Below are 18,394 nucleotides of genomic sequence, written 5' to 3'. Positions count from 1 at the left end.
AACATTTGAAAATTTGAGGTACTGTCTCTTTAAATCTACTGCACATCCAAGCTCATTATTTTCACAGCTGCAGTCCTCTCGGCTATCTGAGCATGATTTGATAGATTTTTGTCAAAATGACTTTTTCTCACTTATGCTGCTACTGGGAATATATTATCACGCTTTTACCTTACTGGTTCTTCTCTCCCTCACAAAACTTTAGCCATCTTGCACCGAGCAGACTATCTCCTAGACTGGTTGGATTGGTGAGCACTCTCATCAGAGCTTTTTTTTGTACTTTATTTACTTTTTCTATCTTAAAGTAACAGTACCCAGTTTTTCTGCAACCCATATGGTGACTGCAATTTTACATTGTGCGATTATTTCTTTGTTCCCCTACTGGGGTTATCCCAGTATTCTGTGCTTTTATCTATCAATAGATAGTTGCTTATTCTTACTCTTCTATAATTATCAAAGTGAGCAAACTGGTTGTCACAGGCCTAGAGGGAAGTCGCTTACTTGCTCCTCGCTGCAAGCTTAACCTTCGATGTCCTCCACACCATGCTGCAGCTGTCCACATGCTTCCGGAGTTGGAGTTGTGGCCTCCATCTCTGTTGCATAACTTTCCTGCCTCAAGATAAAAATGCTAAGGCAGGGTTAAGTCTGCTGGACTCTTTTTCGAAAGTCTAATAAATCAAAATAATTCATCCACAGCAGCTAAGGGATTAGACTCCTCCGATGCTTTTTGGAAACCTGGCTAATCCTAGTCAAAGTCCAAACAATTCAAGAAGCTTGCTTTCACATCTAAATCTGTATTAAGGTGTGGCCCTCATGTCAGACAATGTTCTGGTTGGGGGCAGATTGAACTCTTTTCGGGAGGCCTGAAAGAAGTTGGATTAGGATCCTTTAGTGTGTAACATCATCTCACAAGGATTCTGAATAGGCTTTCGGTCAAGACTTCCTTGAGGAAGGTTCTTCCTCTCTCATGTTGCTCGAGATCCTTCTAAGGCTAGAGCCTTCTTGGCTTGTGTAAAAGACCTGGAAACTATGGGCAGAATCACACAGGTCCCGATCATGGAACAGAATCAAGGGTTCTGTTCCAATCTTATCCGGCCTAATTTGGATCTCAAATGTGTAAACAAATTTTTGAATGTTTTAACTTTCAAGATGGAGATAATTCACACTATTTGTCCTCTAGTGCAGGAGGGTCATGTTATATCTGTCATAGACTTTTAAGATGCTTATTTGTAAATTCCTGTTTGCAGGGATTGAGTAAAAATCCTAAAATTTTCCTTTGTGCTGCTTCCCTTTGGTCTAGCAACGGTCTCCAGAACCTTTACAAAGATACTATAGTCGGTAGTGAGAGCTCAAGGGATATCAGTGACCATGTACCTAGATGACATCCTGGTAAAGGTACCCTCTCTTTAGATTGCAACATACCCACAAGGTTCTTCAAATGCTTCCAAAGAGCTAACTAAAGGGACACTGAACCCAATTTTTTTCTTTCGTGATTCAGATAGAGCATGCAATTTTAAGCAACTTTCTAATTTACTCTTATTATCAAATTATCTTCATTCTCTTGGTATCTTTATTTGAAATGCATGAATGTAAGTTTAGATGCCGGCCCATTTTTGGTGAACAACCTGGGTTGTTCTTGCTGATTGGTGGATAAATTCATCCACCAATAAAAATGTGCTGTCCAGAGTCTGAAACAAAAAAAAAAGCTTAGATGCCTTCTTTTTCAAATAAAGATAGCAAGAGAACAAAGAAAAATTGATAATAGGAGTAAATAACAAAGTTGCTTAAAATTGCATGCTCTATCTGAATCACAAAAGAAAAAAATTGGGTTCAGTGTCCCTTTAACTCCTCAGATTAGGGTTTTCTTTTTGGGTTTGTTAACCGATTCAGTTTCAGTGACACAGACTGGCAGAACAGCACATATGCAAGCTGCAGAAGGCATATGCTCTTCTACAACTTAATACTCTTCCTTAAGTGTCTCAATTGAAGTAGTAGGTCTGTTGTAATGGCTTCAGACACCATTCTATCTTTGTTCCTTATAATTAAGAATGTTCTAGCAATGGAACAGAAATGACATGGATCTATCTCAGAAGATCTTACTAGACTTCAAGACGAGGCTGTCCCTGACATTGCCTCAGACTTATAAATCACTTGTTTATTGGCCTAATTCCTCTGGCCAACATGGGTGGTGATCACTGCAGATGCCAACCTGACAGGTTGGGGTGTGGTTTGAGGGTCACAGGGAGATTTTCCTTCTCGAATGGTGAGTTTACCAATCGACATTATGGCACACCACAAAAAAATCAGGACTGTTTAGAGTTCCCAGCTTAAGACTGTAACCTTTTTTTCTGAGGTTCCAATCGGACAATGTCACTGCTTTGGCTGGCATCAATCATCAGGACGGAACATAAAGTGCCTTAGTGATGAGGACGTAGCCTGCATCAGTACCTTCACCCAGGCGAATGGTCTCTGAACCAAGAAGTTTTCAATTAGATTGTAAAACCGTTGGGGCAGGCCAGAAATAGATGTAATGGGCTCTCACTTAGATCACAAACATCCCTAATTTTGTGTAAAGTTTCAAGAACCTCAGGTTTCTCTCATAGATGCCTTAGTTGTTCCCTGGTTCAGTCTGATTTAAAGCTTTCCATTATTTCTATTGCTATCCTGGATGAGAGCCAGGATCAAACAGGAAAGAGCATCTGTCATTCTAATTGAGTGGCATCACAGGGCTTGGTTTGCGGATCTAGTTCAAATGTTCTTCTGTCTGCATTGGCAGCTTCCTTTGAGAGAGGACCTTCTTTCACAAGGCCTTTTCTTTCATCAAGATCTCAAAACGCTAAATAATTGATGTAGCGGTTTTAAATACCTTGAAATTTTTTACTTTGATGCTAAAAACAAATTTAGTAATTCCTCTTTTTTTTATTTGTTAATTTTTCTGAACCTTGTAAGGAGCAACGTGCTACTTTTTTTATACACATTTTCAGAAAGTGAGACAAGTTTTTTTTTTTTTTTTTAATTTACAGTTTTCATTGTGTTTTCTATTGTGTTTGTGCAGAATCCGCTGCTGCTTATGGTGCTTTCCGTAACCCTCCAACATTATTTAAGACTCACAAATCAGCTCTGGTTTGGCTGCATACTATCTACAGGGTACTGATAAATTAAGGGCAAGTATACCCTTTAATTGTCAGCCATCTCTTTAAAGTTTGTAATATTACAATTAAACTTCCTTTAAATCTTAAACTAATACAACCAACTGTTCCTTATAAAGAGATCAATGCTTGACATATATAGACACATATGTTATGCAGTTAAAATACAGCGCTGGTAAAACCATTGAACCAATGTTGACTTACAGAAAAATTAAAGGGGCATTAAACACATGTTAAATTAATATACTTATGTTTATTATTGTTGTAAAAATCTCAATAAAAACAATTTCAGCATAAAGGGGCATTAAACACTAAAGAAATGCTAGTACAATAATGCATTCAAAGAAAACATTAGTCTGAGAATAACGTGTAGATGTATTTTCTTTAAGCTTCATTTTTCATTTTCAAAAAGTGTGTACAAAGTAAATTCTAAGCTTAAAGTTGGGTATGTGCTTAATATATATCTGTCAGAACGTGTTTGTTTTGAAAAGTAATTGCATACTAGTATGCTTAGATTCAGATAGATTAATATAGCTATTTTACTATTTTTACAGGATGGGAAAAGAAATTACAGAATGCAGTTTATCGTGAGCTTAGTGTGTAAGTATGTTTTATATTGTCAAATTAAAATACTTATTTTGTTTTCAATCATAATTTTAATATAATATTTAACTTACACTGGAAACTAATGACTATTTTTGGTATCTTAGATTGTGTGTTTTAACCCCTTGAGTGCTAACGACGGCTCTGAGCCGTTGCAGAGTTTCCCACTTTGGTGCTAACAACGGCTCAGAGCCGTCACTAGCACTCTCCCACTTTGAGGGAGATCTGGAGGCTCCCACCCGCTCCTACTGCGGCGATCGGGCCTGCATAGTGACAGGCATCGCTGGGGCTTCATGTTATGCGTGGTGACGTCACGCACAATGACGTGATGATGTCACCGCTCAACTTTATTTAAAATGAACAATGTTAAGTATAGGAGCAGGGGGCATGCTGCTTAGAAGCCTGTATCTCTGGCATCTAAGCTGCTACAGACCCCCAAGACCCACCGTTGGAAAGGTAATTGCCTAACCTTTCCAACAATGTAAGTGTTGGGGATCTGAAAAAGAAAAAAAAAGTAAAAAAATTAATATTTAAAAAAATAAAAAAACACACCTTAAAACAGCTTAGCACCCAGGTGGGAAAGGGTTAAAGGAATAGTCTAGTCAAAATTAAACGTTCATGATTCAGACAGAGCATGCAATTTTAAGCAAATTGCTAATTCACTCCTATTATCAATTTTTCTTCGTTCTCTTGGTATCTTTATTTGAAAGTAAACTTAGGAGCTGGCCCATTTTTGGTATAATTTAGACACCAATCAGAAAGCGCAACCCAGGTGCTGAACCAAAAATGGGCCAGCTTTTATGCTTACATTATTGCTTTTTTAAAAAAAAAACAACAACAAGAGAACAAAGAAAAATTGATAATAGGAGTAAATTAGAAAGTTGCTTACAATTGCCTGCTATATCTGAATCATGAAAGTTTAATTTTGATTAGACTATGCCTTTTAATTTACTTTTAAAAAATAGTTTTCCATTACTGCTACTTGCTTTTTTAAGACAACATATTTGAATTCAGAAATGTCCTAATATACTTATTTAAATTGGATTAGACTGCTGATTCTTCTTTCCTAAATACTTGAAAATAACTTAAATGCCACACCAAATTCAATTTATTTAAACAGGAAATTATATTGCAGAGTTGTTCAGCTGTATAAGTATATAAATGGGACAGGTATATAACAAATGGTATACTTTTATGTTGAGAGATAAAAAGGGCAAATAAGCAAGGCTCAATTAGTACGTTTCTCTGAAATATTACTGCAAAAAGAAATGGAAGAAGTAATTATAGACTTATTTCTCAAAGTATATATTATTTGTTAAATTAGTTTGAGACGAAAAATCCATAAAGATTTGGTGCTGTTAATATTTTAGCTCTAATTTGACAATATGTTTAAATAAGATGTTTATTGACTTGCCTCGTCCCTTTTTCATTATCATTTTTGCTGGCATTCTTTCATAACGTGGTTTGAGTCTACAATCCATTACTCCTCGGAATTCAACTCCTGACCACTAGGAGGAGGCAAAGATTTCCAAAATTCCAAGAGTACTTTGTTTCCCAACCTCTCTGGTATGCCAGTCTAATCTTTTTTTTTTTTTTTTTTTTTTCTAATAATTTTTTATTGAGGTTAAAAATCAAAAAATCAAAAAACACCAAGCGTGATGAATTACAACAAACATATACATATGAAAAGAAAACCTAGCAAACAGGTTGCTTCAAAATAGCAAGTCTGTTACATCACGAATATGCAAATAAAAAAAATACAGTAAATAAACCTCACATTTTCTATTTTAGTTACAAAAAAAAAGAAAATTTTAAACCTTATATTTCCAAAAAATAAAAATAAGAGATAATCATTACGCAAAAATACAGTAAAAAGAAGAAGAAAAAAAAAAATGACCCCCACACAATTTATTATAGAGATATGCTTATTACTAAAGGCTCATAGATTACGTGAGATCCTTCTCTCACTTGACCTAAAGGAAACAAAATCGCACAATTTATTGCAGAGATAAACTTATTACTAAAAGCTCTTAGATTACGTGAGATCCTTCTCTCACTTGACCTTACTTCTCGCCTATATAATAACATAACAAGGGGGGAGGGAGAGGGGAAAAAAAAATTAAAAAAAAATAATTAAATATTCCTCTCTTTTCTGTTTTCATAAATGGATAAAAACACAAAAGTTAAATATCTCTCTCTCGATCCCGACCCCGCCCGCCTCCCCACTCCATCCCCCCCGAAAGCTATCAACTAGTGCTCCCTCACAGTGCCCTCAATCCACGTATGTGGAAAAACATTAAGTAACGTTAATTCCGCAAAACTCACGAGGAAAGAAAGGGGGAGAGTATCCTTTTTTGCAAGGGATATGGATAGGACAAAATAACTGGTGTCCATTTCAATAGAAACTTCTTGATCCTTCTCTCCGATACATCATAAAGATAAAATGATTCGAAGACAATTTGATCTTGCAAAAATCTAAAAATCATAGCTAATCCCGGCATCCGCCTAGCCTTCCAATTTTTGAGAATACAGTATCTAACAGTAAGAATAATAGTATTTAAACTATTTATGGTGTTCACATTAAAGGGCTCTTGTGGAGGACATAAGAAGATGACATCTTCCGCTGATAGAGCAATTGATACTTTGTATAGTTTGTTAAACCAAAATATAATCTTTAACCATAATTGTCTTACCCTAGGGCATGTCCAAAACATATGAAGCAGGTCAGCCCTATCATGTGAACAGCGGGGGTATACACTAATAGAAGTCGGGTAAAATCTGGAAATTTTCCACGGAGAAAAATAAAAATTATTAATCAATTTCATGTGAGATTCATTCCAAGATACCGGAGCTTTACACTTACGTAAAGAGACAAAACTCTGAATAATCTTATCGTGATTTACTGATGGGATTAACGACAGCCAGGACATATAGATATTATCCCTAATTACGAGACTCTGCTTGGTCAACATGATATCATACATCAATGATATTGAAGAGTTTCCAGCCACAGATTTTCGTATAAAAAGCTTGATAACCGACCAGTCCGAGAACGAGGGAGAGGGCCAGCTTTGTGATAGGACAAAGTGGCGAATTTGAAAATAAGCAAATAGATTAGATCTAGCCAAGTCATATTTATTAAAGATCGTATCCACCGTTAATAATTGGTCATTCTCATCTAGTAATTGTTTGACGTAATGTAGTCCTTTATCAGACCAATCTTTGAAAACTTTTTGATGGAGGCCGGGCAAGAAATTAGGATTATTTACAATAGGCAACCATTCGGAAAATGAATAATCTATATTTAACATTACGCAGAACTTTTGCCAGGCAAAAACTATATTTCTAACAGTAATAAGACATCTAACATTCTGAGGCAACTTCTGGACATCAATATGTAATATAGCTTTTAACACAAATGGGGCAATCAAATGATTTTCTAATTCTTCTGATGAAACTAAATTAGTACCAGCAATCCAATCTATTGCCGTTTTGACCATGGCAGCTAAGTTATACAATTTAATGTTAGGAAGCGCCAATCCCGCCGATCCGGAGTTTTGCATTAATCTAGCCAGCGCAATTCGGGGCTTTTTATTGTTCCAGATAAATTTAGAAACTTGAGAATTAAAAAGCTTTAAGTCCTTATTCAATAAGAATAAAGGCAAATTCTGGAGTGGGTATAACAAACGCGGAAAAATGATTGATTTTATCAAATTGACTCTGGCTGTGATAGATAATGGAAAAGTAACCCAGAGATGTAAATCAGATCCAATTTTTTGGAAAAGGGGCTTAAAATTGGCTTTATACCAGAATTTCGGATTTTTATGCAAAACCAAACCTAGATATTTAATAGCATCAACCAATTTAAATGGGATATCGAGGCCTTCCAATTGAGAAGTATTTATACACATTAATTCGCTCTTTTCCAAGTTTATCTTATAACCTGAAAAGGAGCTGAAGACTTTTAACACCTGTAGAATCGTAGGAATAGATTGCTGGACATTGGTAAGAAAGATCAACACATCGTCTGCATAAAGCAACATTTTAAGACGATATATACCGAATGGGACTCCAATCAAAATATCTCTGCATCGAATCACAAGAGGTTCCAAAGCTATATTAAAAAGTAAAGGAGAAAGAGGACACCCTTGCCGAGTGCCTCTTTGTAATATTATTTTAGAGGATAAAGACCCATTAATAAGTAAAAAGGAAATTGGTTTATGATATAATCTAATAATAAATTGTAGAAATTCCCCTTTTAAGCCAAACTTCTCCATCGCCCTAAAAAGATGTTCCCACACAATTGAATCAAAGGCTTTGATCGCATCAAGGGAAAGTATGGCAGTCCCTTGCCATAATGGCTTCTTCCTCTCCTTATCCACATTCCAGGCATAATCTAAAAAATTAATCAATTTGCGAGTATTCTTAGCTGGATTTCTAGCTACCATAAATCCAGTCTGATCTGGATGAATGATTTTATGTATGTGAGAAGAAAGCCTTGAAGCAATAATAGCCATTAAGATCTTATAATCTGTGTTCAGAACCGAAATCGGCCTATAAGAGGCCGGGTCTTCGGGATTTTTGCCTTTCTTTAAGATGAGCGAAATATTGGCCGCAGAGAAATAGCTAGAAATCACATTATTAGACATATAATAATAATTAAAGAGTTTTTCTAAAGTAGGCAAAAGGACCTCGCCAAGACATTTATAAAGCTCCACTGGAAACCCATCTGGTCCAGGAGCCTTATTCATCTTCAAATGATCTATGGCTTTTCTAATTTCATCAATAGATATTGGAGCATTGATCGATATTAAGTCCTCGCTACTTAATTGGGGCAACTTTAACATGGACCAAAAGGTATCTTGGTTAATAATATCTGTCTCTACTCCAGAGTATAATTGTTGATAATAGGCAAGAAATGCCTCCATAATACCCTTAGTCTCCGTATATCTTCCCTTTTCAGTTTGAATCGCAGGAATGATATTTCTCTTTCTCTTGTTAAGTGTATCCAGTCCACGGATCATCCATTACTTATGGAATATATTCTCCTTCCCAACAGGAAGTTGCAAGAGTCCACCCACAGCAAAGCTGCTATATAGCTCCTCCCCTAACTGCCATACTCAGTCATTCTCTTGCAAGCCTCAACATAGATAGGAGGTTGTGAGAGTCTGTGGTTTTTTTATACTTAGTTTATTCTTCAATCAAAAGTTTGTTATTTTTAAATGGCACCGAAGTGTGCTGTTTATCTCAGGCAGTATTTGGAAGAAGAATCTGCCTGCGTTTTTCTATGATCTTAGCAGACGTAACTAAGATCCATTTGCTGTTCTCACACATTCTGAGGAGTGAGGTACTTCAGAGGGGGAATGGCGTGCAGGTTTTCCTGCAGATAAGGTATGTGCAGTAAAATATTTTTCTAGGAATGGAATTGACTAAGAAAATACTGCTGATACCGAAGTAATGTAAGTAAAGCCTTAAATGCAGCGATAGCGACTGGTATCAGGCTTATTAATAGAGATACATACTCTTATAAAAATGTGTTTTAAAACGTTTGCTGGCATGTTTAATCGTTTTTTAACGTACATTGGTGATAACACTGTAATGTTGGTATAGCCTTAAATGCAGTAAAAGCGACTGGTATCAGGCTTATTAATAGAGATACATACTCTTGTAAAAATGTGTTTTAAAACGTTTACTGGCATGTTTCATCGTTTTTTAACATATGTTTGGTGATAAAACTTATTGGGGCCTAAGTTTTTTCCACATGGCTGGCTTAAATTTTGCATAGAAACAGTTAACTGAAGCTTCCCACTGTTGTAATATGAGTGGGAAGGGCCTAATTTAGCGCTTTTTTGCGCAGTTAAAATTACAAAATGAATCATCCAGATTCCCTCAGCAGTCCCATGAATACTACAGGACATTTCTAAAGGGCTAAAAAGACTTCCAAAATCGTTTATAGGGAAGGTAATCCACAGCTCTGCTGTGGCAGTTTGTTGTGTCTGTTTTTAAAAACGTCTATGTCGTTTTTTTTATCTGTTTTTTGCATTAAGGGGTTAATCATCCATTTGCAAGTGGGTGCAATGCTCTGTTACCTTATTACATGTACTGTAAAAATTTTGTTTGTTTTACTGCCTTTTTTCACTGTTTTTCAAATTTTGACAAAATTTGTTTCTCTTAAAGTCACAGTAACATTTTATATATTTGCTTGTTAACTTGATTTGAAGTGTTTTCCAAGCTTACTAGTCTCATTATTAGTCTGTTCTAACATGTCTGACATAGAGGAAGCTCTGTGTTCATTATGTTTTAAAGCCATGGTGGAACCCCATCTTAGAATGTGTACCAGATGTACTGATTTCATGTTAAACAATAAAGATCATTTGTTGTCTTTAAACACATTATCACCAGAGGATTCTGTTGTGGGGGTAGTTATGCCGACTAACTCTCCCCACGTGTCAGACCCTTCGACTCCCGCTTCAGGGACTCGCGCTCAAATGGCGCCAAGTACATCAAGGGCGTCCATAGCGTTTATTTTACAAGACATGGCAAAGGTGGTGAATAATACTCTGGCAGCAGTATTAGTCAGACTACCTGAAATTAAAGGAAAGCAGATAGCTCTGGGGGTAGATACAAAGCATACAGACGCTTTAAGAACCATGTATGATACTACCTCACAATATGCTTAGTCTGTGGGTGAATTTTTTTTTTGACTCAGGGAAGATGATTTAACCTGATTCTGATATTTCTACATTTAAAATTTATGCTTGAGAACCTCCACTTGTTGCTCAGGGAGGCTTTGGCTGCCCTGAATGAATGTGTACAATCGCAGGGCCAGAGAAATTGTGTAGACTGGATAAATAATATGCAGTGCCGGTGTGTACTGATGTTTTTCCAATACCTAAAGAGGTTTATTAAATTTTTTTTTTAATAAGGAATGGGATAGACCAGGTGTGCCGTTCTCTTCCCCTCCTATTTTTTAGAAGAATGTTTTCTAATAGTTACGACCACACGGGACTTCTGGCAGACAGTTCCTAAGGTGGAGAGAAGAGTTTCTACTCTAGCTAGGCGTACCACTACCTCTGGCGAGGACAGTTGTGCTTTTTAGATCCAATGGATAAAAAATGTTTATTCAACAGGGTTTTATCCTGCAGCCCCTTGCATACATTGCTTCTGTCACTGCTGCTGCGGCGTTCTGGGTTGAGTCTCTTGATGAGGCTTTACAGTTAGCGACTCCATTGGATGAATATATTTGACAAGCTTATGCTAGCCAATTCCTTTGTTTTCTGATGCCTTTGTTCATTTGACTAGACTAACGGCTAAGAATTCTGTTTTTTACTATACTGGCGCGCAGAGCGCTATGGCTTATATCATGGTCAGCTGTCGTGACTTTAATAAATAAGCTACTTAACTTCCCTTCAAGGGGAAGACCCTATTCGGGCCTGGTTTGAAGGAGATTATTGCTTATATCACTGGAGGAAAAGGTCATGCCCTTCCTCAGGATAGGTCCAAATCAAGGGCCAAGAAAGGCCTAATTTTCGTGCCTTTTAAAACTTCAGGGCAGGTGTGGCATCCACTTCCTCTAAGGCAAAACAAGAGGGAATTTTTGCTCAGTCCAAGGCGGTCTGGAGACAATCGGACCTGGAACAAAGATAAGCAGGCCAAGGAGCCTGCTGCTGCCTCTAAGGCAGCATGAAGGAACGGACCCCTATCCGGTAACGGATCCTATAGGGGGCAGATTTTCATTCTTCGCCCAGGCGTGGGCAAGATCCCTAGGCATTGGAATTTATATCCCAGAGATATCTTCTGGATTTTCAAAGATTCCCCCCCAAAAAAGGGGAGATTTCGCCTTTCCAATTATCTGCAAACCAGATAAAGAAGGAGGCATTCTTACATTGTGTACGAGATCCATCCAGTTCCAAGAGAGGAACAGGGACAGAGTTTTTACTCAAATCTGTTTGTGGTTCCCAAGGAGAGGGAACCTTCAGACCTATTTTGGATCTAAAGATCTTAAACAAATTCCTCAGAATTCCGTCTTTTAAGATGGAAACTATTCGTACCATCTTAACTATGATCCAGGAGAGTCAATAGAGGACTACAATGGATTTGAAGGATGTTTATCCTCACGTTGTGATGCATAAAGATCACCATCGTTTTTCAGGTTTGCCTTTCTAGACAGGCATTACCAGTTTGTAGCTCTTTCCGTTGGGATATCTACAGCCCCAAGAATCTTTATGGAGGTTCTGGGGTCACTTTGGCGGTCCTTAGGCCGCGGGGCATAGAAGTGGCCCCTTATTTAGACGACATCCTGATACAGGCGTCAAACATCCAAATTGCCAAGTCTCATACGGACGTAGTACTGGCATTTCTGAGATCACATGGGTGGAAAGTGAACAAGGAAAGAGTTCTCTATCCCCAATCTCAAGGGTTTCCCTCTTAGGGACTCTGATAGATTCTGTAGAAATGAAAATTTACCTGACGGAGTCCAGGTTGTCAAAGTTTCTAAATTTCTGCCGTGTTTTTCATTCCATCCGCACCCTTCGGTGGCTCAGTACATGAATGAAATCGGCTTAATGGTAGCGGCAAGGGACATAGTTCTGTTTGCACGTCTACATTTCAGACCGCTGCAACTATGCATGCTCAGTCAGAGGAACGGGGATTACACAGGTTTGTCCCCCTGTTAAACCTGGACCAAGAGACCAGAGATTCTCTGGTGACTATGTCGGGTCCATCTGTCCAAGGGTATGACCTTCCCCAGGTCAGATGGGACAATTGTTACAATAGATGCCAGCCTTTTAGGTTGGGATGCAGTCTGGAACTCCCTGAAGGCTCAGGGATAGTGGACTTAGGAGGAGACCCTCCTTCTAATAAATATTCTGGAACTGGGAGTGATATTCCATGCTCTTCAGACTTGGCCTCAGTTAGCAACTCTGAGGTACATCATATTCAGTCGGACAATATACACGACTGTGGTTAACATCAGCCATCAAGGGGGAACAGAAGTTCCCTAGCGATGTTAGAAGTCTTACAATAATTCACTGGACAGAGACTCACTCTTGTCTATCAGCTATCCATATCCCAGGTGTTGAGAACTGGGAGGTGGTTTTTCTAAGTCGTCAGACTTTTCTTCCGGGGGAGTGGGATTTCCTCCGGAGGTCAAGACCAAGCAGGAGAGGGCTTTGGTGTTTTTGTCAGCGCCTGCGTAGCCACGCAGGACCTGGTATGCAGATCTGGTGGACATGTCATCCTTTCCATCACGGTCTCTGCTTCTGAGACAGGTCCCTCTACCTCAGGGTCCTTTCAACCATCTAAATAGAATCAATCTGAGATGGACTGCCTGGAGACTGAACGCTTGATGTCATCAAAGCATGGCTTCTCCGAGTCAGTCATTGATACCTTAATACAGACATGAAAGCCTGTCTCTAGGAAAATTGAACATAGATATGGTGTAAATATCTGATTGTTATGAATCCAATGGTTACTCATGGAGTAAAGTCTGGATTCCCAGGATATTATCTTTTCTCCAAGATGTTTTGGAGAAAAGGGTTGTCAGCTAATTCCTTAAAAGGGACAGATTTTTACTCTGTCTATTTTTTTTGCACAAGCGTCTGGCAGGTATTCTAGACGTTCAGGCATTTGGTCAGGCTTTGGTTAGATCCAAGCCTGTGTTTAAAACTGTTGCTCCACCATGGAGCTTAAACCTGGTTCTTAAGGTTCTTCAAGAAGTTCCGTTTGAACCTTTTTTGTTCCATAGATATCAATCTTTATCTTGGAAAGTTCCTTTTGGGTAGCTATTTCCTCGACTCGTAGAGTCTCCAAGTTATCTGTGTTACAATGTGATTCTCCTTATCTGGTCCTTCGTACGGATAAGGTAGTCCTGCGTACCAACCTGGGTTTTTTCCTAAGGTGGTATCTAACAAGAACATCACTCAAGAGATAGTTGTTCCATGCTTGTATCCTAATCCTTCCTCAAAGAAGGAACGTCTATTACACAATATTGGACGTGGTTTGTGCTTTAAAGTTTTACTTACAAGCTACCACAGTTTTCATCAAACGTTCACCTTGTTTGTTGTCTATTCTGGACAGAGGAGAGGTCAAAAGACTTCGGCAGCCTCTCTGTCTTTTTGGTTAAAAAGCATAATTCATTTAGCTTATGAGACTGCTGGACAGCAGCCTCCTGAAGGGATTACAGCTCATTCTACTAGAGCTGTGGTTTTCACTTGGGCCTTTTTTAAATGTGGCTTCTGTTGAACAGATTTACAAGACGGAGTCTTGGTCTGCGCTTCATACTTTTTCAAATTTAACAAATTTGATACCTTGCTTCTTCGGAGGCTATTTTTGGGAGAAAGGGTTTCTTACAGGCAGTGGTAACTTCCGTTTAAGTACCTGCCTTGTCCCTCCCATCATCCGTGTACTTTAGCTTTGGTATTGGTATTCCATAAGTAATGGATGATCCGTGGACTGGATACACTTAACAAGAGAAAACATAATTTATGCTTACCTGATAAATTTATTTCTCTTGTAGTGTATCCAGTCCACGGCCCGCCCTGTCACTTTAAGGCAGGTAATTTTTTCATTTGAACTACAGTCACCACTGCACCCTATGGTTTTTCCTTTCTCTGCATGTTTTCGGTCGAATGACTGAGTATGGCAGTTAGGGGAGGAGCTATATAGCAGCTTTGCTGTGGGTGGACTCTTGCAACTTCCTGTTGGGAAGGAGAATATATTCCATAAGTAATGGATGATCCGTGGACTGGATACACTACAAGAGAAATAAATTTATCAGGTAAGCATAAATTATGTTTTTTTCTAACCTTAGTGAGTCTCGCTAGATATTTAGCGGAGGAGCCGTGCAATCCTTTAAATTGAAGATTTATTCTTCCTTCCTCCTACAAAAGTTTTTGTTTTAAGAACAAATCTCTTTCCTTCCTATTGTCTTGATATTTCTTCCAGTTTCCCGAAGTGCGCCTCAAGCAATATTTTCTATATGAGTTCCTAATTTTATTCATGATTTGGGTTTCCCATGCTTTACTCTTTTTCTTCGCTATACTAATATATGATTGAATTTCTCCCCGCATTACAGCTTTAAAAGCTTCCCAAAAAATTTCCGGTTTATTAGCATAGCTTATATTATCAGAGTAGTATCGTTGCCAGAGGGATCTCAAAAAATTAACAAATTTAGGATTAGTGTGCAAATATCGAGGGAAATAAAAACTAGGCGTTTGTGTCCTATTCTTTAGCCCAGAAAGAAGTGACAAAGAAATAATTGCATGGTCTGAAATAATGATATCTCCGATTCCTGCCTCTAATTTCTGATTGGCCAAGTTCTCCGCAATTAAAAATAGGTCAATTCTCGAAAAGGTGCAGTGTGCTTTAGATTCGCAAGAAAATACCTGTTTATCTGGGTTTTTTAAACGCCATATATCCAATAATTTTAGCTTTGCACAAAATAGTGATAGATATTTTGCATTCTTTACGTTAGCTAATCTATTTTTATTAGAGAATCTATCTAGTGCCGGAGATAAGGTAGCATTAAAATCACCCCCTAGAATTAAATTTTCAGCACTAAAGGGAAATAATTTGATTTGTATTTTCTCCCAGAATTCTCTAGAGAACTTATTTGGGGCATATATGTTACAAATTATCAATTTAAAATTCTTTATAGACACATTAATTAGGATGTATCTTGCAGCCGGATCTATTTCTACCTTATCTATTTTATATTCTAACTCTTTGTGAAACAGAATAGCAACCCCGCATTTTCTATCACGACCAGTTGTAGAGACTACTTCCCCTACCCATTTTATCTTCAATTTAGCCGCTTCCTGCTCATTAAGATGTGTCTCCTGAAGGAGAACAATATCTGGTTTATAGCTAGCCAAAGTTTTAATAATCAATTTACGTTTAATGGGGGAAGATATCCCTCCTATATTCCAAGATAAAATCTTAATACCTTCCGCCATCTAAAATCCGGCTAATTTAGCCATTTTACAAGAGATAATCCGCTCGGGGTGGGTTGGGGGCACGGGGCAAGGGAGGTAGGGGAGGGGCGGCGGCGGAGAGGGGCGAGAGAGAGAAAAAAAAAAAAAAAGGGGGGGGGGGAGGGAGGGGGAAAAGGGAAAGACAATACATAAAAGGTACAAAAACAACAGCCTCACAACTTCTATTGACATATGGTCCTTATTATCTGGGAGAGAGAAACACATTTCCACATAAGACAACCTTACCATTGTGTAAAAACTAGAACTTTACCCTGTCTCTATAAATTTTTTAACATCTGCTACCTCTTCAAAAGAAAGTTTAGTACCTTTTTCCTCAATAATTATACGTGCTGGATATACCAATCGAGCTTTAACCCCTTTATTTATCAACTGCGAACAATATGGGGCCATTAATTTCCTTTTGGCAGATGTCTCATATGAAAAGTCTTGAAACAACAGAATCCGATTCTTTCCAAATATAGGAAGATCATTATTTTTAAAAAGTTTCAATATTTCAACTTTATCTTGAAATTTTAGTCATTTAAAAATACAGATTCTGTTCCTCGAGACTCCATCCGAGGAGGGTTTCTTTTGGCCCAGCCTATGTGCCCGTTCTATCGCCAGGGGTAACAACTCATGGGCAATCCCTAACGTTTGTGGTAATGTAATTGAGGTGAATTTCAATAAATCCTCAAATTCTGGTGTTTCTGGGAGACCCACTATCCTAATATTGTTCCGCCTGGATCGGTCCTCCAGATCCTCCAGGCGTGACTGCATACTTTTAATTTTAGCATCTTGTTTCTGAATTAAGTCTCCATGAATATGAGTTATATCTTCAACCTCAGAGATTCTAGTCTCAGCCTCAGTTAGTCTGTTTGAAAACTGTCTGATTTCAGAGGACAATGAAACTAATTCAGCAGAGATAGTCCCTAGTTCTTTCTTAATTACATCAAACTGAGGAGAAAATATCTCTGTTAACTGTGAAATCAGTGTATGTGAATCAGAAGACATTTTACTAGTTTCTGATGAGCTATCCAAACTGGTATCTGATATTTTACTTTTTTTATCTTTTACTTTTACAGGCATTTTGGGTGAATTAGACTTCACCTGAGTGATAAATCTATCCATAAAGGACAGAGCAAACAACAAAAAAAATAAATCAAGTGTACTTAAAGTGAAGACCCACACAAAAAAACATCACAAAACCCCCCTCCCAACCGTTCCCCCTATATATATTCTCAAACTTATTATATAGCAATTATACTAGTGTTACTGCATAGTGCTTAATAGTGCAAAGTAGTGAGTACAGCCTGAAAGTCTCTACTACCCTATCCAGTTGGTATTAGCTTTTTTCCTTCCCCCCCCCCTTCCTTTTTTCTTCCTTTTCCTTCCCCTTTTTTTTCCTCTTTCTATCCTTTTCTTTTTTATTTTTCTATGAACTTGTCTCCTTCCAGATAGAAATGCACAGGGCTTTTAACAGTTCCCTTATAGCTCAGTTTTATCACAGATTTGTAGGGGCTTGTATAACACTTCAGTACTGGCTTACACACCCAGTTTAATTACCTGTATCTAGAAAAAACAGACATTTTTTTTTTAATTAAACTGAAGCGTTTCGGGGTAGTTAGCCCCTTCCTCAGACAGAAATATATATATAAACACGCAGAAAAAATGCAATATATATTCTTATAGACTATTCCCCTTAACCCTCTCCTTAACCCACTCCAATATGTGATCAGAATAGTGTGTATAAAAAATAGATCACCAACAGATGGGAGGTTTCTAGAGAGTCCCCAAACAATGAATGGGCTGGGTAAAAGACAACTGGGGTGGAGGACTAAGTACAGTCAAATTAAGACGGTCAGCAAAGGGGCTTATTACATAGTTACTACATCTCTGTTTGTCCACAGAAAGCTTCCCTAAACCTAGATCTAATTGTTAGCTTCTCTAAGAGCCAGAGAGTATACAGAAAATGTATAGGAAATTAGAAAAATACACAGCACCTATAGCAAACCTTATTACACATTACTTTGTAAGTATAGGCAGACAACCCCAATTTAACACATTCAAAATCTCCCTATGAATGATGGAATTTGACCAGACTTGTCTTAACAGGTTAATATATAATTAGACATATTAGCTATCCCCTCAAATCTCAATTTACATATTGCATCCCTGGTAATACATTTCTAACAATTCTTTATTCACACATATGATTAGCCACTTTAGTCTAATCTTAGCCTCCCAGTAGGAAGGTGAAGAATTAAGGTGCTCCATATTCATCGTTAAGAGGGACTTTCTTACCGATTTGAGTCCCATATTCTTCTCAGAAAGCTGCTACTGAGAGACAGAGGGGAGATTGTTGTATTGGGCAATGGCATAATCACTCCCAGTGAAGTCCCTTAGCCTCCTCTTGTTGGGATGTAGATATACTCATTATATAAATCTTTTGCTGTGACGTACACAGCACTGGATGGGCTCTTTACCGGAAGCAGTCTTTTCTGCAGCAAGTATGCATGGTAGAGTAAGTACATCTTACATAAAGTGCAACCATTTCTTGCACTCACATAGTTCACAGGCTATTAGTAGGTACACTAATGTGAGGTACATCATGGCCAGGAACATATTTTTATAACGGATATTTACCACCTGTTCATTTAGACTATATTTATGTTA

General features: G+C 37.9%; 1 protein-coding gene across 1 annotated transcript in view; it reads left to right on the top strand.

The window, feature by feature from the left end:
- TBC1D19 (TBC1 domain family member 19) overlaps nucleotides 1–18,394 on the top strand; it is an 885,000-nt gene that overhangs the window by 38,206 nt on the left and 828,400 nt on the right. Inside the window, exon 3 of the mRNA XM_053704075.1 lies at nucleotides 3,701–3,746. Coding sequence (XP_053560050.1) covers nucleotides 3,701–3,746 — 46 coding nt within the window. The remainder of the gene's footprint in view (nucleotides 1–3,700; nucleotides 3,747–18,394) is intronic.

The sequence above is a fragment of the Bombina bombina genome, chromosome 2 (genome assembly GCF_027579735.1).
Source record: "Bombina bombina isolate aBomBom1 chromosome 2, aBomBom1.pri, whole genome shotgun sequence".
Taxonomy (NCBI): Eukaryota; Metazoa; Chordata; class Amphibia; order Anura; family Bombinatoridae; genus Bombina; species Bombina bombina.
The sequence above is the reverse complement of the archived record's forward strand: the minus strand, read 5'-3'. Positions and strand labels throughout refer to the sequence as shown.